The sequence below is a fragment of the Brassica rapa genome, chromosome A06 (genome assembly GCF_000309985.2).
Source record: "Brassica rapa cultivar Chiifu-401-42 chromosome A06, CAAS_Brap_v3.01, whole genome shotgun sequence".
Classification (NCBI taxonomy): Eukaryota; Viridiplantae; Streptophyta; class Magnoliopsida; order Brassicales; family Brassicaceae; genus Brassica; species Brassica rapa.
Window position 1 is genome coordinate 19,116,944 of NC_024800.2, and position 20,298 is coordinate 19,137,241.

A 20,298-nucleotide genomic window follows, 5' to 3' on the forward strand; every position below is an offset into this window, starting at 1 on the left:
CAGATTCTGTGGGCTATATTTGATTGTCTTCAGTTAACTTTGACTTAACTTGAACTGTTTACAGGTTTTGGGTGTATAAAGTTTGCCACTATTTTTTACCAAAAAAAAAGTTTGCCGCTATTAGTGTTAGATTCGTGTAGGTAAAACAAGACGCTAAAGTTTCGTGTAACAAGAGTCACGTAACTATCTAATTTTCGTAGGTATAAAATTAGATACCTTAACCTCATGTATGTTTCCAGACAGTACTCCGTTCATGAATCTCGAATTATATATAAACTAATAAATTTAGGATTAAAAAAAAAAAAAAAAAAATTTAGGATTTAGGAATGTAAATGTAGGTGAATATAATAAATAAAATAAGAGAATCTTGAATTCAAAAGGAGTTTTTGGAAATTTTCATCAAAGATACTCTTTAAAATTTGAAAATGCTATAGATAATAAGCTCACTTGCATGACAAATTCGATTCTCTTCTGATCATGCATTGTCCCTTTATTTTGTTCGTTTAAACCAATAATACTATTGGCCTAGTACATATATATTTTATTTTATTCATTAGTTCTTAATATAGCCTACTACTCGGAAGCAATTGAAGTAAGAATGAGCTTTGTTAATTATTGAGGGATTAGGTCGAACCCCAGGGTATGGAGGTGTAAAACAAGCATTTGATTCTTTTTCTTTTTACGTATCTTTCGCTAAAGAATAGAGGAATCAAAATAAATCTTAAAAATGTCCCAAGTTGACATACTTATATACATATTGTACACTTAGACGAAAGACAATATTATTCGCTTGTGATATATATATATATATTTATGTCAGTACGTCTTCCTAGCTCATTCATGTTATATAATATTCTTGACTAAATACATATATATCATTCAGTAGACTTAATCATCAGCGATGTAAAAAATGTATAGGATCAGAAATTGATCAACCCATGCAATCACATGCATTAGAAGAGTAGGACGAAGTATTCGAAATGTTTAATACTCAAAAAAAGTATTCGAAATGTCCTTTGCGAATCAAGAATCTTGATGAATGATCGATTGAGCGATTACATGATATTTGTAGTTGATGAGAGAGAATGAAAACATTTGAGAAGAAGGGTACACGTTATATCACACACTGACACACACCCAAAGAATGGGAGATATAGGAGAAGAAAACCATATACTATGCTTTTAGTAGTTTTCTCATTCATCGTCCGACACATGCAGATATATATGTATACTTATGACAAATGTTTTAGCATCCGGCCATTGATGTACAAGTACTGATGTACATACTCGCATGTAATAATACTGTGAATACTGATCATATACCCATATTCTTTTGAGGAATATTATTAGTAGCCTATATTTTCATTAAGAGAATCACAAATGTGATGTTTAGTAACAAACTGTTTTTTCTTTTAAAATGTATGTTATATATGCACCACAAACAAATTTAATTCACTTTTATTTTTTTAATTCAGATCATATATAGACATGGTGGATGCCCTTAATAGCAATAAGCATATCATACAAACTATAATATAAAATATGTAGGCTTATTATGTGGTTCATGAATTTCACATATCTTACATGTAAAAAATAATTTTATCGGCTTGGAACTAAATTATCGATACTTTACCGGTTTAGACTTAAGTTTCGTCCCAAGTGGTTAATATGGTAGGTCATAACATATGATTGGTCCATGTATTTCAAATTTAGTTCAAGTAATATGGTATTTTTGAACTAGTCAACTTTGTAACACTAATTGCGTTCGTTCCGAAGCCGAAAAGATCAACCGATAGTGCATATAAAAATAATAAATAATAATTTCGTGTACCGAAGAAATAAGAAAAGATTCTTCTCTCCACTTTTGATGGCTTATAAAAGATATGACCCAAAACAATCATAAATGCAGCAGCAATATTGCTCTCACCACCGATCTCCTTTGCATTTCTTTCTTTGTCCATTGCTTATTCTCAAGGCTCAAAAACAAGAGGTACTCTATAACTACTCTCTCTCTTAGAAAATATATCCCCCAAATATCGTTACTTATAACAGTATTTCGAACTCATATTGACTCTCATTGTAACGTCTTACTAAAACCTAGATGGATGTTCCTCGACCAGCTTTCAAATGTTTCGATGACGATGGTCGACCTAAGAGATCAGGTAAAGTAACAATAAACCTATGTAATGGACTAATGGTTGATTCTAGCTTAGAGAGTACGTAAAAAGAGTGACGCCATGATAATAGGTGAATGTTCATCTTTTTCAGGGACGGTTTGGACCGCAAGTGCGCATATTTTAACCGCTGTAATTGGATCTGGTGTTCTCTCGCTGGCATGGGCCATAGCTCAACTTGGTTGGATCGCTGGTCCTGCAGTGATGTTCTTGTTCTCTTTTGTCACTTACTACTCTACCACTCTTCTCAGTGACTGCTACAGAACCGGAGATCCTGTTTCCGGAAAGAGAAACTATACTTACATGGATGCTGTCCAATCAATCCTCGGTACTATAAACCATTCATAATATTTTATAAAGTGTTATTTTGATATTTTTCCACAAATTTTAAAAATTCGGTTATGCTTTTAATAATTAGGGAAATTATATTTATTCAACTAATAATTTATAAAATAATTAACATTAAATCAAAATATTTTGTAATTAATGGTAATGCTGAAATATAAAATAATTGTGTTAGAATTTTAGAATGATATTTTTTGTGTAACAAAAAAATATATTAAAATGACTATTTGTAAAGCAGAATAACTCTGCTCTACTTTGCTTTCTTATGCCTTATTCTGTCCGGTTATGTGTTATGATAGGTGGGTTTCGGTTCAAGATTTGTGGTTTGATGCAGTTCTTGAATCTTTTCGGTACCACGATCGGGTACACTATCGCATCATCTATAAGCATGATGTGAGTGTCTCTAAGAAAGTTTCTTTGATATAAATAATCAGACAAAACCCTAAAAGTCTAGTGTTTTTTTTTAGGGCTATCAAGAGATCCAACTGTTTCCACGAGAGCGGAGGGAAGAACCCATGTCACATGTCAAGCAATCCGTACATGATCATGTTTGGTGTGACTGAGATCTTGCTCTCTACGATCAAAGACTTTCACCAGATTTGGTGGCTTTCCACAGTTGCAGCCATCATGTCATTCACATACTCTTCAATCGGTTTAGCTCTCGGTATCATTCAGGTTGCAGGTAATAACAAAAAAATCTAACCACATGGCTGTGACCGAGTGGCACAGTGGACTCGGAAATGTGCTAAATGCAGCGGATTCGAAATTTTTCACCTAGATTTTACTCGACTTCACCTTCACCGGTGGACCGCCTCCTAGGAGACTAGTCGGGTATTCGCGTTCGGATACCCCAAATTATCAGAGAAAAAAACATCTAAAACTTTCAGAAAAGATGAAAAATACATTCAAAAATAGCAATAAAATGACATTTTAATCTCAAAATAGCACATAAAGACAAATTTACAAAATAGTATATATATATAAAAATTGAAAAAGTATATAACATTTGGATTTAGTGATCATGGTTTAGTATTATTTTTTTGGGTCAAAATCATGGTTTAGTATTTAAGAGTTGGAATTAGGATGAAGTACTATTTTTAAAGATCTTTCCATGTAAGATTTTTTTTTAAAAAAATTCTACAAACAAACCAGAGTGTGTTAATTGGGTTTCAGCAAATGGAGTCTTCAAGGGAAGTCTCACTGGAATAAGCATCGGAGCAGTGACTCAGACACAGAAGATATGGAGAACGTTCCAAGCACTTGGAGACATTGCGTTTGCTTATTCATATTCTGTTGTCCTTATCGAGATTCAAGACACTGTAAGATCTCCACCAGCTGAATCAAAAACGATGAAGAACGCCACAAGAATAAGCATTGCCGTGACGACGACGTTTTACATGCTGTGTGGTTGCATGGGCTATGCTGCTTTTGGAGATGCTGCACCAGGAAACCTCTTAACCGGGTTCGGTTTCTACAATCCGTTTTGGCTCCTCGACGTGGCTAACGCCGCCATTGTTGTCCACCTTGTAGGAGCTTACCAAGTCTTTGCTCAGCCTATCTTCGCGTTTGTCGAAAAACAAGCAGCTGCTAGGTTTCCTGATAGTGACTTGGTCTCCAAGGAATTCGAAATCAGGTTCCCTGGCGTAAGGTCACCGTACAAAGTCAACGTTTTCAGAACAGTTTTCCGGTCTTGTTTTGTGGTTTTGACCACTGTGATATCTATGCTTATGCCGTTTTTCAACGACGTCGTAGGGATATTGGGAGCGTTAGCGTTTTGGCCTTTGACGGTTTATTTTCCCGTGGAGATGTATATAAAACAGAGGAAAGTTGAGAGGTGGAGTATGAAGTGGGTTTGTCTACAGATGTTGAGCTGTGGTTGTTTAGTGGTTACAGTGGTCGCCGGAGTTGGCTCAGTCGTCGGAGTAATGCTTGACCTTAAGGTTTACAAGCCGTTCAAAACTACTTATTAAGCAAAACCATGTCGACGATCGATGATGAAAAAAAAAGAGAGGAGAGAAACAAACGATTCAAAATTTGATCGTTAACATATTTCATTTTGGTGAAATGTGAATAATGTTAAAGCTTCTTTGTTTTCGTATAATTTAATCTTTACGTAATTCATTTACATATCATATGTTGTGAATTTATAATCGACGTAAAGTTTGTTAATTTGATTTGTTGTCAACCACATGCATTCAAAGAAATAAACTATTGAGATTGATCAAAAAAAAAAAAAAATAAACTATTGAGACTTGTTAAGATATATAAATTGAACATACATATATAATACAATACAAATCATAATTATTTAATTGTGGGTTATTTTTTTCTTAAAAATTTAAATAAAACAAATTAAACTTAACATTGGCATACTATAGAACATATGTCGGTGAAAAGAAAATTTCTAGACCACTTTCTTGGCTTCGTATGAAAAAAAATACAACAAAACAAGAAAATGTGGGAAGGGACACTCGTGGAGGAGACAGGAAGAATCTTCAGAGAGTTTAAAAGATGTGACATGGAACTGAAAAAAATAGAAGGTACTAAACATAACATGGAATCGAATCTAAGTGACATCAATTTTCGAATAACTGAGTAAGTACACCGCACATAAAGAGAAACACTCAAGCAGCAATTTGGATGGTTGCTCTTTAAAGAGAATCCACTCAAATAGAAGATTTTCAACGATGCACTTAAAATATTATAGCTAGGAATGTTTCAGCGGATATAATGACATGTTTACTAATTTCTCTAGTTCCAAATTTCATTAGATAATCTAATTGTCGGGATGCTTAAAAGAAGAAAATATATAGAACATGGAACATGCATGATCAGAAGTGCAATCGTAAGAAAAACCCACATAATTCGTAAGACATTATTATGGTTAAAATAAAGAGACGAACTAAACAACAACGAAAAAAAGAAGCAAAGTCCAAACTAGACCAGACGTACGTGGTGTACAAAACCAATAGAGATCGTTGAAAAAACCTTTCGAGGCCCAAAAAAAAAAAGAAAACTCAAAATCGAACAAACGCTTGACATCAGTTTGTGGGGACACTCATATCACTTCCATTGCCTTTGCTTGAACCATCCGTTTGTCCCTGACATACAAAAAAACAATACCAATTATTCAACACTTATATTCTTCATCATTATTCCCGAAACCAAATGTATTATCAATGAGCATCGGTGATCTATCGTTTACTGATGTCAGCACATGCCAAAAAAAAAACTATAATTGTTCCATTTGCTAAGACGAACTTAATTGTATTAGAGCTTCTTAGGAAGAAAGAAGAAAAATAGAAGCTCACAGTTTTTTCATCAGGAACAACTGCATATCTCTCTGCCGGTGACACCCAGCTTTTCCCTGCAACATAGCAACGGAGTAATTGAAAATATTAGCTCACTTGTACCCGTTTCAAGAATAGTTTAACGGTAATTTTTAACCTGAAGATGGATCAAAATTAGAAGACTCTATATGTTGTCCACTTTCTCCATCAACGCTCAATGCTTCTATAATCTGAGGATAGTTCCTATAAACCACACAGAAGATCAATAGTCATAAAACCAAAAGGCATATATGCAACTGAAAACATAATTAGATGATCTCACAACTTTTTACCTGTCAAGGCACTCTCCAATACCGAGCTGTCCATTTGTACCTCTTCCCCAAGCAAATACGTTATTTCTTTCAGTCACAGCCAATGTATGTCTCCATCCACATGAGACTTGAACTACTTTCTGTTAAAATTCCACAAAGATATTTGTGTGTATATAAGAAAAGAGTGTGACAGGACATCTGGCTAAAGTCTTGTAAGGGGTCATTGTAAGATAAGAAGCATGCCTGATCGTCGGGAAACCAAACTTGCAGAGGAGAACACTGATCTAAGTTATCGCCCACTCCTACTTGCCCAAACTGCATTGCTAAAACGGAAAGTACATTAGAAGCTTCTCCTATTCAATGTGAGTATGCATTGCATGTCTTGCTAACAAAGTCTTGTCGAATTTTACTTAAACATACTATTCACGTGCATGCATAACGCAACTGAATGCAAAGTCTAAGATGAGTGTGTAGATGAAAGCTTAGAACATCATAGCGTGTGTTCTAGATAAAAGACAACAGATAAGACATTCTTGACCTTATTCCAACCCCATCCATATAGTTTCCCATCAGACGTCAATGCCATCGTGTGTCTCCAACCTCCGGAGATCTGAAGGGGAAAAAAAAACCAAAAAAGATTCGGAAGATGTTGAGCCAGAAGAACACAACCAGCACAAACATACATATACAACAACGAGATAAGTCTTCTTCAGTAGGTAGTAACTATCAGAAACTTTGTTCATGCAGCTAGCATAGGAAAATTATCCAAATATTAATCCCTATCTGATTGATAATTTCAGATGTACATATATAGAGGTTTTTAAAGCCTAGCAAGGTAAACCTGGGAGATAACGCTGTTGCTCAGCGCTTCCAGTTTGTGAGGAACAAGGTGATCTTCCAAGTCCCCATGTCCTAACTGTCCATATTTGCTCCATCCATAAGTATACAATGCTCCAGAATATGAAACTGCTATTGTGTGTCTCCATCCACAAGCAACCATGCTCATCTTCTCACCCTACAATTGTAGTTCCCACAACCATATATGGGCTCATTGAACTAACTTCGTTTTATTTTATGTATACTCATGAGTTTCAAATGTAATTTTAAACAAGTAGCAGGTGCGTATAATAGTGTTATAGAACCAAGAGTCTGATAGCTTCTTACACTAGCAGAGGTAACCCTTTCAGGAACCAAGCGGTCATTGCGGTCACCTAATCCCAAATTTCCATATCGTCCCCATCCCCATCCATAAAGATCACCATCTTCTGTCACCGCAGCAGTGTGTTCTGCACCAGCCGCAACCATTTTGATTCGTATTCCCTGCACCCATTACCAAATTTCGAAGTGTTGATGTAACACTCTGGATTAACCAACCTAATAAACTTACAGTCTCCGACGTTAAATCTTCTAGACCCTACCATGTATTTGTGTTGTGTTAGCAGATAGTTACAGCTATTTATTAGTGACCAATCCTACATATGCTAACTTAAACTATAAGCTGAATATATCGCCACCAGCTTTGGACCCTTAATTAGTAATACTAGCATCTTTAAGAAGAGCAAGTTGCTTAAAGGGACCAAACATTGACTCAATTTTAATGCACATGCTGTCTTTGGTAAGTTCAAGAAGCTACAATGACAACAAAGATGTTAACGTTATGCTACTAGAAGAATATATAGGGAACACAAACCTCAAAGGCTTGAATCTTCTTAGGCACTAGAGAATCTTCTGTATCACCCAGGCCAAGTTGACCATTCTGGTTACGCCCCCAGCTTTATATACATAAAAGTGAAAAAGATATGGTGTCATCAACAAGACAAGAATGTACACAATAACCAAAAATATATAAAATCACAGTTGAAAGGTATTGACATAACCAAATTCTGATGGAAAAGCATTGACAAGATGAAGAAGAATAGGTAAGTAAGAGTAAAATACCTCTGCACCTCTCCATCCATAGTCACAGCCAAACAATGACTATCCCCACAGGCAATCTGCTTTATACGAATACCGTGCAGTGCTTTGATAGGCAGTGGAGTAAACAAGTCGCTAGAGTTCCCATGTCCTAATCTCCCAAAGTCACCCCTGCCAAAATAAAGACACACATGGAGGAAGGCTTAATAGTCTGTGCAAATGAGTGTATATATTTTAAAACAAAATCCAGACAGGAAACGAAGCAAACCATCCCCAACTGTAGACCTCCTTGCGTGATTCAGAATAAGCAACCGTGTGGTCAGCACCACAGGTAACCGAAACGATTTGGTGGTCATCCAAGGCGCTTAGTTGAGTGGGAGAAGGTCGGTCCTCCGCATCTCCATGACCTAACTGTCCATCCTCTCCTCTGCCCCATGAACAAACAATGTCCCCAGCTACAATAATCAAAACATCCAACTATCATGAGACAAAATAAACTATAAGCTCATATCTAGAGTGTAGAAATGGTCAGATCAAGAGAATCCGTGTAGAACATATCCTTTGTAACCGACAAAAAAGTTAGTGGAAAGAAAAAAGAAAAGAGTGAGAGACGTACAGAGAAGAGCTACGGAGTGACTAGCACCAGCGGATATGATGAGAACCTTACGAGGCGGAGCTGTAACATCACTAGCCACCATCTCTTCCTCCGCCATCGATCACAGTCTCTCTCTTTCTCTTTCTAAGATATTTTTTTTTATGTAAAGAAAATATCGAAAATAATATTTTTGTGATAAAATTTGGAAAAATGGTAGCTTCTCTTTCACTATCCGTAAGAGCAGTAGCAGATGGTTGGTAATAAAGGCGCCATGGCCGGTGCTTTTGCACATGTCAAAATTGCATTTTTTAACTTTTAATAATTTTATTTATTTATTTTTTTGTAAACTAATTAATTTCGAATTGCATAATGACAGTAATAATACTAATAGTGTTTTTACTGTAAAATGATTATAGTATATAGTTTTGTTATTTAACTGCACAGTAATCTGTTTTCCACTTGTCGTGTATGAGAGAAAGGTGTAGAAGCTAGTACTGAGGCTTTAATTGCATAGGGGTCCCTCTTCACATAATAATTCCAACATCACCGGTAAGTTTAATACTTTAATTCAGCGTTTCATTTTTTACCTCTCTCTCCGCATTAACGATCCCTCTTGTCCGTTCAATTTTTTCAAATTTTGATGGGAAATTTGAGAACGAAAAAAACGTTTTAGAATTGATTCAACTAATTTACTTGTCTTTTATTGTTAGTCACTACCGTTTCCTTACTGTATTAAAGATGCGAAACTCTTTGAAGTCTTTATTCCTTTTGACAAAAATGTCAAAGAGTAACGGGTTAAGAAGTAACTTACTTTCTTTTTTTTTGCTTAACCTGTGACGTGACATTATACGTTTCAACTTTCAATCGTTGTTTGTTTTGTGACTTTTCTGTCTAGTGTAGTGCTCAACTTTTCTTTGTGAAACTGAGCTGTATTTTTATGCATTCCATCAATCCCTAACTTTTATGATTATAAACCATTTAATTAATTCATGTTGTTCGTTACATACATATCCACACAAATTCAGGATCACTGATATCACATAGATTGTAAATTAATCGTGTGAACATGTTTGGACATTCACACGCGTAACGCATATAGATTGTAAGACCGTATGAGTCATGCATACGTGTGGAAGTGTAGAAGCTAGTCAATATTTTTGTGAGTTCCAAATGACATATTCAGTTTTGTCTACAGTTCTAGGTATTCTAATTTTGTTAGCGATCAAGGTATAAACCTGAAAATAAGTATCCATCTTTTTTCTGAAAAGTAACTTTTGCTACATTTTGTTAAATTTAAGACCAAAACAATCCAGTTCAAGTTATGCGTGGACAGGGAGCGGATATTCGAAAAAGTTTCAGTATTCGTGATTTACTCCGTCCTAGACGAATATTTATATTTATGATTTGTTTCGATCCAAAAAATTCTCGTCCGGAATATTTCTAAATATTCGTTTCGATTCGCCAATTATATTACAAAAAATTAAAAAGATAATATATGACATTAAAATTAAATTAAAAACTTTTAAAATATCAATTTAAAATAAAAATAAAAATATCATATGAAAAACTAACATTTTAAATATAAATTATAAAGAAAAATTCAATATTAATAAACTTAATAGGAAAACTCATATGTTAACATTTGACTCAATATAAAAATTAAATTAGATATGCAATAACCGAAACAAAAATTTGAAAAAACAACTTAAAATAAAAAAAATTAACCAAATTATATCATAAAATATGTATAGATATAATAGTTTGTATATACAATTACATTACATATATATATCTATACGGATCGAATCGAATATCCGGCTTTACAAAAAATAAAACTTGTGATTTGCTTTATTTTTTACAAATATCATATTTTTCTATTTGCTTTGAGTCGAAACTTTACGTATATCTAAAATTTTTGAAACGAATCAAAATAAATAACGAATCAGATCAAGTTTTATAGGTAATTTGCCCATCCCTAGTTCAAATTACCCATATATATATTCCATAAACTTAAAAGCCTAAAACTTCCAAATATAAATTCAAATTATCTTTATATTTGTGTTTTGTTGAAACAGTCAAAGAAATTACATGAGTGACAAGATGTTTGATTGGATAGGATACACATAACCTTAAAGTATGCAACTATGGATACAGTTAAATATCCACCGGCTATCATCACATCGACTTAAACACAAGTTTATATGCTTGTCAGTGACAAGTTGTCACATCTCTAGTTTGGAAAATAATTGAACAAAGACATTATTGCATTGCCTGATACATCATAATTCATAGGTATTGTCCGATTATGGCATTAAAGTCAAAAAGACACAACTCCAGATTATCAAGATAGTCTCTAATTGCGACATTTTGTTGTGACCTCTTCCAGAATGGTCTCGCCTCCATCACACAACACATATGTTTTTCGTTATCTTTTTCTTTCTAATATTTACAATAATTTAGGCTTGAGATGAAGTTTTAACTATTATTGTTGTGACACTAACTTTATGCACATGAAAGCATTAAAAACATTGAGGTGAGTACATGTCGAAGTTTGTCGATGAACAAAGTACAGTCAAAAGACTCAAAACCAACACCCACATGGGGGGAACGAGTCTTTGTATATTTATGTCTCAAAACTTTAAAACCACTTTCGTCTTGGACATTATTTTGGCAAATATAACAGACCGATTCAGGTTCTTCAAAACATCTTATCGAAAGACAAAAGTGTGTCGATCGAGTTTAACTAACATTCAAGGGTTGCAAGCAAAATGTTCTAACCTTTTTGGAATTGAGGTATGGGGAAGATCATGTGAATATTTGGATGAGTGATGAAACTATCTGTTGAGAGGATAGTTTATCATCTTTAAGCGTTAGTACTTTGGATGTCTCGTGATTTTAGAAAATGAATGACATGGAGAGAATCATCTAGCAGATGCTTGAGTAGTAGCTTTATGTGTTGAGTTTGTGGCAACTGATAATGAAGCTGCTTGAAGCCCCTGCCGGATTCGTTCTCTCTTTAGACAAAATAAATGATACATTATTAGTTCAGCAGCCCGTGATAAAATCGAAAAAGGGTAAACAGCAATTGCAAGAAATGATTTAAAGTAAACAGCCTAAGGAACCAGAAGATAGCTAGGCATCAACCACATCTCATTACTATCTTTCAGTAAGAACCAAATATATCATTCAGAATGCAGCTAAAGCAAATCAACGCTAATGCTAGTTTGATCTGATCTATAGTCCTCAATATTTAGGCTAGACTTGAAAATACACAAACAAATATCTCAGCCACAAGAACATAAAAAGTGAAGAGAAAGCAATGCACATTAGATGTTACTTGGAGATGAACAATTATACAAAGAAATACTTAAGCATAATTATTACTAGGAATATAAGAAGTATGTCTCCAAAGTTACTCTAGGACAAACATACATACCCGTTTCTCCCAGTAAGGCAAGAAGCAGACAAAGTCATAAACTGGAGTAATGGTCTGCACCAGAACCGCGTTTATTCCTGTGAAAAGCAACAGCCCCATCAATGGCCGTGTTCTGTGAGGCATATCCTTTACCAACTTTATCAGCTACTCTGCAATCATTAGTTGAAACCTCAGATCAATCGACAGTTCGACACTATCACTGATTCTACAACTATCTTATTATAACCTAAACCAACGAGACTCACCACTATGTGTGGATTGTCGCCGTAATTAGTGTGGAGATTAGGTTTCCTACATTTACGTAGATCCGGTTTCCGGTTTAGTTCGGTTTATGTTAAAGAAAATATAAGAAACTCAAGAACTAAAATGAGACTGAGATGCTGGTTTAGCTTTAGTATATTAACCAGCATCAGTTCTATACTTCCCTAAAACATTCAATCCATAAAGTATGTTTAATGTTACAGCGAGTCTCAACTTTAATAAAAACAACTGATGTACATTTGGTTCCATTTTTCTTTGTGTAAAATGATTATCAAAATATAGAAAAAACTGTAAAAAATCTTCACTTTCAAGATTCTCTTTCATTTCAGTTTTTTTACACAATCAATCAGTGACTTGCTGCTTGTTCCTCGTTGCTGTCCATTGCAGACTTATCCATCTCATCATCAGAATCAATCACATTTTCAAAGTCATAATACGGATTCGCCTATCACATCAAAAAGAAAAGATCAGTGGTTCCTTCATTACAAGAGTAGTGAAGTCATCAACCTTTGGTCGTGGAGTAACTGCTTCAAAACTTCTAAACTGAGGACCAGAGAAATCAGGAGCTTGTAATATGATATATGCTCCTTTGTTTCTGTACCTCTCTCTCGTTGCCTGTATCACAACAATAAAGATTTTGAAAGCAAGCAAGTTATAAATTGGGGTTGTTACCTTTAGTTGGTACTTTTTCAAAAACTCTTCTGTATAGTCAGGACCCCAAAGAAGACCAATGCCTCTCTGTTCATTTGGAGAAAGGCCTGGAGTCAATGAAGGATCAGACCATAAAATATCTCCTGGAATCAAGTTGGAACCTTCCCAAGGAGGATCAAGAACTGATGTTCTAGCTTGCATCAACTCTTCCAAAGTACCAAGTTTCAACGAGCTCGGTTCTTCAGGTTCTAGAAGAAGCCCCCGACGGTTCTTCTTTCCCCTTGTTCTCTTAGGCACAACAGGGCTTCGGAAAAAAGAAGATCTTGATTATATAACAATCATTCATTGTTCCATCCATAAGAACATAAAAAAAAAAAAAAATAACATCTTTAGATTCACCGGAGTAGCAGCAGCAAGCTCAAAATCTAGTCATGCTAAGTAGTTGAATAACCTAAATCGAAATCTAAACACACAAAAGGAGAAACTGAGAAACTCACGGTGTTAAAGACAATTCCGACCTCCGATCTTGGACCTGGATAGATACGTCGCTTTCTCCTCTCTTCAGAGAGTCCCGTCGTCGAGATTTGAATCTTTCGTGGCTTTATTGGATTCACTCAAGCGACGCCTCTTGAAAGCGCTAACCAGCCAAAGGATTCAAATTTCACTAGACTCGCGATCCCAAACCGACCGGTTCTCTTATAGAAGCTAACCGACCTCGTTGGGACGCTGCACCTGCGTTTGCGATCCCGCGCTCTCGCCGCATCACGCGTTTTGTAATAAACTTCGGTTCGATTTTTAATTATCGGTTACGTTGATGAAACCCAAACCGTTTAGATCGGTTCGATTTAGATTTTATTGTGGATCCGGTTATTGCCTTTCCCTTTGGTTTGTTCTGTTGTTAATCAAAACTGAAAAGCGCAGAGAGAAAGAAGACGAGAGAGATTGTGGAGGACTTGGTTTGAAATCGGCGTCCTTCTTCGGAGACTAATCAAATATTTCTGTTCGTCGGAATCTTTTGATTTTTTCTTCATAGTTGGATTGCAAAAGTGAAGAAAGATGGGGAATTTGTTCGTGAAGAAACCTCAGATCACCGACGTTGATCGAGCGATTCTCTCTCTCAAAACCCAGAGACGCAAGCTCGGCCAATACCAGCAGCAGGTTTTCGATTCGATCCAATCTTAGTTCCTTTTTTTTTTTTTTTTGATCAAACAGGTTTAACCATTGTAGTTTTGTTTCATTAGAACCTCCCACAGTGAATTGGAGATTGGATCTGCCTCTGGTTTTGATTGTTAGTACTTCTGATGAGAAAAGACTCGAGCTTTTTAAGTTCTTGGCTGATTCCTATTTAACCCATCTTCTTCTTAACGTTTCTAAATTTAGCTTGAGAAAGTAATTGAAGCTGAGAAGCAAGCTGCAAGAGACTTAATCCGCGAACATCGAAAGGAGAGGGCTTTGTTAGCTTTGAGGAAGAAACGGACGCAAGAGGAGTTGTTGAAGCAAGTTGATCAGTGGGTCATCAATGTTGAACAACAAGTAAAGACTTTTTTCTCCTTTTAAGCCCTTTTCACTTTTGTGTCTTGTTTATGTACAGCATCATCTCTTTTGAAACCTATAGTGACATAGCTCAAACTTTTCTTGTGATTCAGTTGGCAGATATTGAACTTACCAGCAAGCAAAAGGCAGTGTTTGAGAGCTTAAAGCAGGGTAGCAGTGCTATCAAAGCGATTCAAAGCGAGGTGGACCTCGATGATGTTCAGAAACTGCTGGATGATACTGCTGATGCTAAAGCCTATCAAGATGTGAGTCCAAAGTTTGTATTTGTTTGTATCGTTTATGTGCTGCGTTTGTAATCTCGGCCCTGTTCGTTTGTACATCTGGAAGATGCATCCAGATGGTCCATCTAGATGTCATATCTAGATGCTCCATCTGGGTGTTGTTCGTTTCTTCATTTCGTCCATGCATCCAGATGAATCATCTGAATGCAACTATGTTCGTTTGCTTTTCATTTTTTAACTTCCATCTGCATCCAGGTGGACTTGTTAATAAAATGACTAAAATATAATTTATTACGTTTCGGCGAAAAAGTAGCATTTTTACGGTTTTGGCCGAAAATATTTTTGCGGTTTTTGAAGAAATATGTATTTTTCGCGAAAAAGTGCATTTTTATAGTTTTGGCGGAAAAATATGTTTTATGGGTTTGGCAGAAAAATACGTTTTTGCGGTTTGGACGAAAAAAGTGTGTTTTGAAGTTTTGGTGCCAAAAGTGTTTTTGACGGGAAAAGTTTTTTTTCACGGTTTTGGCGGAAAAAATTATTTTTGCGGTTTTGGCGGGAAAATATATTTTTCAGGTTTTGGCAGAAAAACATATTTTCCGGTTTTGGCGGGAAAATACATTTTTCCGGTTTTGGCGGGAAAATATATTTTTCCGGTTTTGGCGAGAAAATGTGATTTTCCGGTTTTTGCGGGAAAGTGCGTTTTTTCGGTTTTGGCGGGAAAATAAGTTTTTTTTTTCTGGTTTTGGCGGGAAAATACATTTTTCCGGTTTTGGCGGGAAAATACATTTTCCGGTTTTGGCGGAAAAATACATTTTTCCGATTTTGGCGGGAAAATGTGTTTTTCGGTTTTGGCGGGAAAATGCGTTTTTTTCTGGTTTTGGCGGGAAAATGTGTTTTTCTGGTTTTGGCGGGAAATTTTCATTTTCTGGTTTTGGCGGTAAAATATATTTTTTCTGGTTTTTGCGGGAAAACACATTTTTCCGGTTTTGGCAGAAAATGCGTTTTTTCGAAAGCGGGAAAATACATTTTCCGATTTTGCGGGAAATACGTTTTTCCGGTTTTGGCGGGAAAATGCGGTTTTCCGGTTTTGGTGGACAAATTCAGTTTTCTGGTTTTGGCGGGAAAATTCTGTTTTCCAGTTTTGGCGGGAAAATTTTGTTTTCTGGTTTTGGCGGGAAAATTGTGTTTTTTGGTTTTGGCGGGAAAACTGTGTTTTTCAATTTTGGCGGGAAAATGCGTTTTTCCGGTTTTGGTGGGAAAATTCCGTTTTTTGTTTTGGCGGGAAAATTCCGTTTTCCGGTTTTGGCGAGAAAATAGTGCAGTTTTGGCGAAAAAATGCGTTTTTTTTTTGTTTTGGCGAGAAAATGCATTGTTTCCGGTTTGGGCGGGAAAATGCTTTTTTTGCGGTTTTGGCCGGAAAATATTTTGGAGTTTTGGCAGGAATATGCGTTTTTGGGTTTTGGTCGAAAAGTGTGGTTTTACTAGTTTAGCCGAAAAATGTGTTTTAATGAAAATGTGTGTTTTATGTTTTTTGCAGAAAAATGCATCTTGCGGTTTTAGCGGGAAAGTGTGTTTTTCCGTTTTTGCGAGAAAATACATTTTTTGGTTATAGTGGAAAAAAGTATATGCAAAAATCTAGAATTTACGGTTTGAAAATAATATTTTAATTTTAAAAGGTCATTTTTGTCATTTATCATTTTGGACTGAACTAGATGCATCTGCATCCAGATGCACCATCAAGACTCACCTTCATTTGGCTGAGAATTTGAGATGAATTTTTAAAAATTTAGCTGGGTGATCCATCTGGATGTAGCATTATAATGCACTAAACGAACATCAATTTGCATCTTCACCCAGATGGATCACCTGGGTGAGCAAACGAACAGGGCCCTCCTCTTTTGAAAATGTTTATATTCACTTTTGAAATCCCCTATAATCAATCATGTTGTCAAGATTCTGACTCTTTAACATGTTTTGGATGTTAGGAGCTGAATGCTATACTGGGAGAGAAACTATCAGCAGAGGATGAAGAAGAGATATTAGCAGAGTTTGACAACTTAGAAAGTCTGGTATGTTTCATGGGTCAAATCGGAAAACAAACTTGTTTGTTATCATCTTTTAATATAGGGAGATAGAGAGAGACTCATGATGATGTATGTTTTGTTTATAGCTTGCTGTGGATGAGATGCCTGATGTGCCTACAACTGAGCCCCAAGAATCTGAGAAGTTGCATCTTCCAGATGTACCAACTAAAAAACCTATCGTTTCCAATGCGGAGATCACACCAGCTGAATCAGCCACAAAGAGAAAAGGTTTTTCCCTTTCATTCTTTTCCTTGTGATTGTCTTTTAGATTTGCAAGAGCTAAACTCATACATGTTTTTGGTCGGTTCCTTTCCCTCTGCAGTTCTCGAAGAACCTTTGCCAGCTTGAGCTAGAAGAAACCGATCACCAAACGATTATATCATTCTTTCAGCACTTTGTAATGCATTTGAAGTTTACTGTACAATCTTGTCATTTGTAAAGAACGAAGTTTTTGTGGAATCCCACTGTGTTCGTTGAAAGTCCACATCACTAAGTACTCTTTGGTTCAATGATGTTACGCGTGAAAGGATTCAAATTTCAATAATGAAAGAAAATCCAGATTATGACAGAGAGTGTTACAACATCTCTTATATTATTCATTATTATTAGATCTTCAAAAACTTTAAACCAATGTCACCCCATTTGAATATGAAAGCAGGCATTCTTTCACTTTGTTTGGGACTGTTTGGCTTCAATATCCTTGAGTCTGAGAGTGACAGCTCTCTTGTGTGCATCTAGACCTTCAATTTCAGCCATAGTCGCCACATACGGACCAAGGTTTCGCAGACCTTCCTCTGTCAAGGACTGTACAGTCATGAACTTCAAGAAAGAGTCGAGGGAGACGCCACTGTACATTCTCGCATACCCGTACGTTGGAAGAACGTGGTTTGTCCCGCTGGCGTAATCACCAACACTCTCTGGAGTCCACGGCCCTATGAAGACAGAACCTGCGTTCTCGATCAGTCCCTCCCATTTCTCAGCGTCTTTGACATTGATGATCAAGTGTTCAGGTGCATACAGGTTTGAGAAAGTTATTGCCTGGAGGATTAAGAAACAAATGGTGATCTTACATTACACATGCTGTTTTGAGTTAGTAACAGTGTGACAGTAAAAGAGAGGGTACCTCAATCATATCTCGAGCAAATACTGTGAAGCTGTGGCTTAGGGCTTTTGAAGCAAACTCTCCTCTAGGAAGGCTATTGCACTGTTTGGCAATTTCTTCTTCGATGGCTTTGAGATTTACACCGTCTCCTACAACAACAAGAACAACCTGACTATCTGGACCATGCTCAGCCTGCAGAGAAACCATAGCAGGTTCGATAAGAAAAGAAGAAATAAGGCAGACACAAACTCATTCTTGATTTGTTAAACTGAGAATGTGCTATATTGAAAGATAAACTGAAGATATAATTTATGGCCAGTGAGAGAGAAATACCTGAGAAAGCAAGTCGGCTGCAATGTAAACTGGACTAGCATGTTCATCAGCGATTACTAGAACTTCTGAAGGGCCAGCAGGCATATCAATCGAAACCATTGCCTCGCTGTTCTGAAGCAAGGAAAGCAAAAACAAGATGAGAGGGAAATTTCGATCCAATACGATTCATAATCTCCTTTTTTGTTTCTGCTTTCCAGAATGATGAAGAGTAGTCTAACCAAATTAGAACCAAAAAGATATAGAGGAACGATATCTTTACTTGAAGAATCATCTTAGCAGCTGTAACATACTGATTCCCAGGACCAAATATCTTCTCAACCTGCCAATAATAACAAAACCAAATTTATGTGTAATTCAGTAATTGGCTGGAAAATGTCTGACATAAGCTACTAAGCCATATCATAAACCCTATTTATACCTTGGGACAAGAATCAGTCCCCCAGGCCATGGCAGCTATAGCCTGCAAAGGCAAAATGGAGAATTTCAAAATCTGACAAATAAGGAAGAATCCCCAGCATGAAAAAAAAAATTGTGAAAAGGCTAACACAACCACACCTGTGCTCCACCAGCTTTAAGTATGTGAGTTACACCAGCTCTCTTAGCACAATACAGTACCTCCTGCATCAACAAGAAACACACACTTATCAGCTCAGCAGCAAGATGAGATAAAAAACGTAAGTAATACGGAATATTATCCCCAGAAACAAAATCAGCTAGAGTGCTACCTTGCATATGCTTCCTTCCTTAGTTGGTGGAGTTGCGAGGACAACTGTTTTACATCCAGCAATCTGAGCAGGCTGAGAGAGGAAATTAAATAAATACGAAGACCACGTTATTGGACAACTACAAGAAGAATGAGAAAAAAAAATTAAAAAGTATTGAACAGAAGAGAACTTACAATTGCAAGCATCAAAGCAGTAGATGGCAAAACAGCAGTTCCACCAGGCACATAAAGACCAACAGAACCAATAGATCTCGACACCCTTTTACACCTGACACCCTAAGAAAACGAAACGAGTGAAGATTAGTGTGTATACTTTGAGTAGCTAAATAGGTTTACCAAATCGACTTACTTTCATATTCTCAACGCTCTTCTCAGTTGACTTTTGAGCCAAGTGAAACGCATAAATGTTGTCATACGCAACATCAAATGCTTCTTTAACTGCGGAGTCGAGCTGAACACAAACAGAAGAAAGGAAACTCATTTACTACACATGAAAAGATCATTCAAATATTTCTATGTAAAACGGTGTCAATCTACTACCTCAGGGATATCAAGTTCGGACACATCTTCCACCACTTTACTGAGTTGGACTTTGTCAAATCTCTCAGTGTACCTGAAAGAGTAGCAAAGGTTAAATGGTTTCCATCTAAAAGACTTTTAAAATAAAGAATCAGTCAGGCTTACTCTTTGACAGCAGTATCTCCTTTGCTACGAACAGCGTCGATGATTGGGTTGACCTGATAGTAACAAGCTCATGTCAAAAACACATAAGAGAAGTGTGAAACTCTCAAGCAAGCAAGCAAGCAAGAAGAAGTAGAAAGGAGAAAGCTTACAATGGTGAAAATGGAAGAGAAGTCAATGCGAGGGCGTGCCTTCAAGTTCTCAACTTGAGAGAAACTAAGTTCAGATAACCTGTACGACTTCATCGAACACTTAATGTATCCTGTAAAGAAGCAATTTCGCGGCGTTGGGTTGAGCAAAGACGGAACATTTGAATCATCATCATCAGTGTCGAAATCAAGCTTAAGAGAATCTAGACATCTGAGAGAAACCCCACACATCAATTCTCATGAGATTATATTACCTTTCTTAGTAGCAGTGCGAGTGAGAAACGAGAGACGAGGCGAGGAAGTGAGGGAGAGACGAGATAGATCGAATGACATTCTCACCGGGTTTGCTCAAACTCAAATAGGAGTGTGTTCGCCGGCGAATAGGGAAGGAGATGATTGACTTGCTAATTACACGTGGCGTGTTTTCTTTCTCTCTCTACCACTTACATCATAGAAAGACTTCTTATGGGCTT

The 20,298-nt window shown here is 36.4% G+C and overlaps 5 protein-coding genes across 8 annotated transcripts; 2 read left to right on the forward strand and 3 right to left on the reverse strand.

Moving 5' to 3' along the window:
* Positions 1 to 2: 2 nt before the first annotated feature.
* Positions 3 to 4,757, forward strand: LOC103873802 (amino acid permease 4). The gene is made up of 6 exons (XM_009152200.3): positions 3 to 1,990; positions 2,102 to 2,162; positions 2,269 to 2,502; positions 2,819 to 2,912; positions 2,987 to 3,201; positions 3,693 to 4,757. The coding sequence occupies exons 1-6, from the start codon at positions 1,904 to 1,906 to the stop codon at positions 4,487 to 4,489; spliced, it is 1,488 nt and encodes a 495-aa protein (XP_009150448.2). The 5' UTR covers positions 3 to 1,903; the 3' UTR covers positions 4,490 to 4,757.
* Positions 4,758 to 5,325: 568 nt separating this feature from the next.
* Positions 5,326 to 8,909, reverse strand: LOC103873803 (ultraviolet-B receptor UVR8). The gene is made up of 12 exons (XM_009152201.3): positions 8,651 to 8,909; positions 8,303 to 8,489; positions 8,059 to 8,205; positions 7,811 to 7,892; positions 7,285 to 7,440; positions 6,962 to 7,135; positions 6,659 to 6,730; positions 6,364 to 6,435; positions 6,142 to 6,260; positions 5,967 to 6,052; positions 5,831 to 5,886; positions 5,326 to 5,620 (listed from the first exon to the last, which is right to left on the reverse strand). The coding sequence occupies exons 1-12, from the start codon at positions 8,745 to 8,747 to the stop codon at positions 5,561 to 5,563; spliced, it is 1,308 nt and encodes a 435-aa protein (XP_009150449.1). The 5' UTR covers positions 8,748 to 8,909; the 3' UTR covers positions 5,326 to 5,560.
* A 2,156-nt stretch (positions 8,910 to 11,065) lies between these two features.
* On the reverse strand, positions 11,066 to 13,628 carry LOC103873808 (serine/threonine-protein phosphatase 7). 4 transcript variants are annotated; one of them, XM_009152203.3, is made up of 4 exons: positions 12,834 to 13,519; positions 12,311 to 12,771; positions 12,066 to 12,214; positions 11,066 to 11,643 (listed from the first exon to the last, which is right to left on the reverse strand). In XM_009152203.3, exons 3-4 carry the CDS (start codon positions 12,186 to 12,188, stop codon positions 11,551 to 11,553), a joined length of 216 nt encoding a protein of 71 aa, XP_009150451.1. In that variant the 5' UTR covers positions 12,189 to 12,214; positions 12,311 to 12,771; positions 12,834 to 13,519; the 3' UTR covers positions 11,066 to 11,550. The 4 variants fall into 4 exon arrangements, with proteins under 4 accessions (XP_009150451.1, XP_033129308.1, XP_009150454.1 ...); XM_009152206.3 differs by lacking the exons at positions 11,066 to 11,643; positions 12,066 to 12,214 and having other exon boundaries at positions 12,494 to 12,771; positions 12,834 to 13,281; positions 13,475 to 13,628; XM_018652586.2 differs by lacking the exons at positions 11,066 to 11,643; positions 12,066 to 12,214 and having other exon boundaries at positions 12,494 to 12,771; positions 12,834 to 13,299; positions 13,475 to 13,619.
* Positions 13,629 to 13,803: 175 nt separating this feature from the next.
* On the forward strand, positions 13,804 to 17,377 carry LOC103873806 (vacuolar protein sorting-associated protein 20 homolog 1). Its single transcript, XM_009152205.2, has 6 exons — positions 13,804 to 14,135; positions 14,358 to 14,510; positions 14,624 to 14,776; positions 16,738 to 16,821; positions 16,923 to 17,064; positions 17,159 to 17,377. The coding sequence occupies exons 1-6, from the start codon at positions 14,034 to 14,036 to the stop codon at positions 17,182 to 17,184; spliced, it is 660 nt and encodes a 219-aa protein (XP_009150453.1). The 5' UTR covers positions 13,804 to 14,033; the 3' UTR covers positions 17,185 to 17,377.
* LOC103873805 (histidinol dehydrogenase, chloroplastic) lies at positions 17,351 to 20,274 on the reverse strand. Its single transcript, XM_009152204.3, has 13 exons — positions 20,080 to 20,274; positions 19,829 to 19,938; positions 19,680 to 19,732; positions 19,536 to 19,608; positions 19,345 to 19,446; positions 19,170 to 19,271; positions 18,997 to 19,068; positions 18,827 to 18,889; positions 18,690 to 18,731; positions 18,531 to 18,590; positions 18,272 to 18,382; positions 17,960 to 18,130; positions 17,351 to 17,874 (listed from the first exon to the last, which is right to left on the reverse strand). Exons 1-13 carry the CDS (start codon positions 20,156 to 20,158, stop codon positions 17,503 to 17,505), a joined length of 1,410 nt encoding a protein of 469 aa, XP_009150452.1. The 5' UTR covers positions 20,159 to 20,274; the 3' UTR covers positions 17,351 to 17,502.
* Positions 20,275 to 20,298: the final 24 nt, after the last annotated feature.

Coding starts and splice junctions, on each gene's coding strand:
- LOC103873802 (XM_009152200.3), top strand. CDS start 1,904: ATGCAGCAGCAATATTGCTCTCACCACCGATCTCCTTTGCATTTCTTT. Junction 1,991..2,101: donor TCAAGGCTCAAAAACAAGAG/GTACTCTATAAC, acceptor ACTAAAACCTAG/ATGGATGTTCCTCGACCAGC. Junction 3,202..3,692: donor CGGTATCATTCAGGTTGCAG/GTAATAACAAAA, acceptor ATTGGGTTTCAG/CAAATGGAGTCTTCAAGGGA.
- LOC103873803 (XM_009152201.3), bottom strand. CDS start 8,747: ATGGCGGAGGAAGAGATGGTGGCTAGTGATGTTACAGCTCCGCCTCGT. Junction 7,893..8,058: donor ATGGATGGAGAGGTGCAGAG/GTATTTTACTCT, acceptor ATGTATATAAAG/CTGGGGGCGTAACCAGAATG. Junction 6,436..6,658: donor ATGGATGGGGTTGGAATAAG/GTCAAGAATGTC, acceptor TTAGCAATGCAG/TTTGGGCAAGTAGGAGTGGG.
- LOC103873808 (XM_009152206.3), bottom strand. CDS start 13,178: ATGCAAGCTAGAACATCAGTTCTTGATCCTCCTTGGGAAGGTTCCAAC. Junction 12,772..12,833: donor CAGTTACTCCACGACCAAAG/GTTGATGACTTC, acceptor TTGATGTGATAG/GCGAATCCGTATTATGACTT.
- LOC103873806 (XM_009152205.2), top strand. CDS start 14,034: ATGGGGAATTTGTTCGTGAAGAAACCTCAGATCACCGACGTTGATCGA. Junction 14,136..14,357: donor TCGGCCAATACCAGCAGCAG/GTTTTCGATTCG, acceptor TTCTAAATTTAG/CTTGAGAAAGTAATTGAAGC. Junction 16,822..16,922: donor TTGACAACTTAGAAAGTCTG/GTATGTTTCATG, acceptor TTTTGTTTATAG/CTTGCTGTGGATGAGATGCC.
- LOC103873805 (XM_009152204.3), bottom strand. CDS start 20,158: ATGTCATTCGATCTATCTCGTCTCTCCCTCACTTCCTCGCCTCGTCTC. Junction 18,383..18,530: donor CTGCTAAGATGATTCTTCAA/GTAAAGATATCG, acceptor TCCTTGCTTCAG/AACAGCGAGGCAATGGTTTC. Junction 17,875..17,959: donor TTGCTCGAGATATGATTGAG/GTACCCTCTCTT, acceptor TTAATCCTCCAG/GCAATAACTTTCTCAAACCT.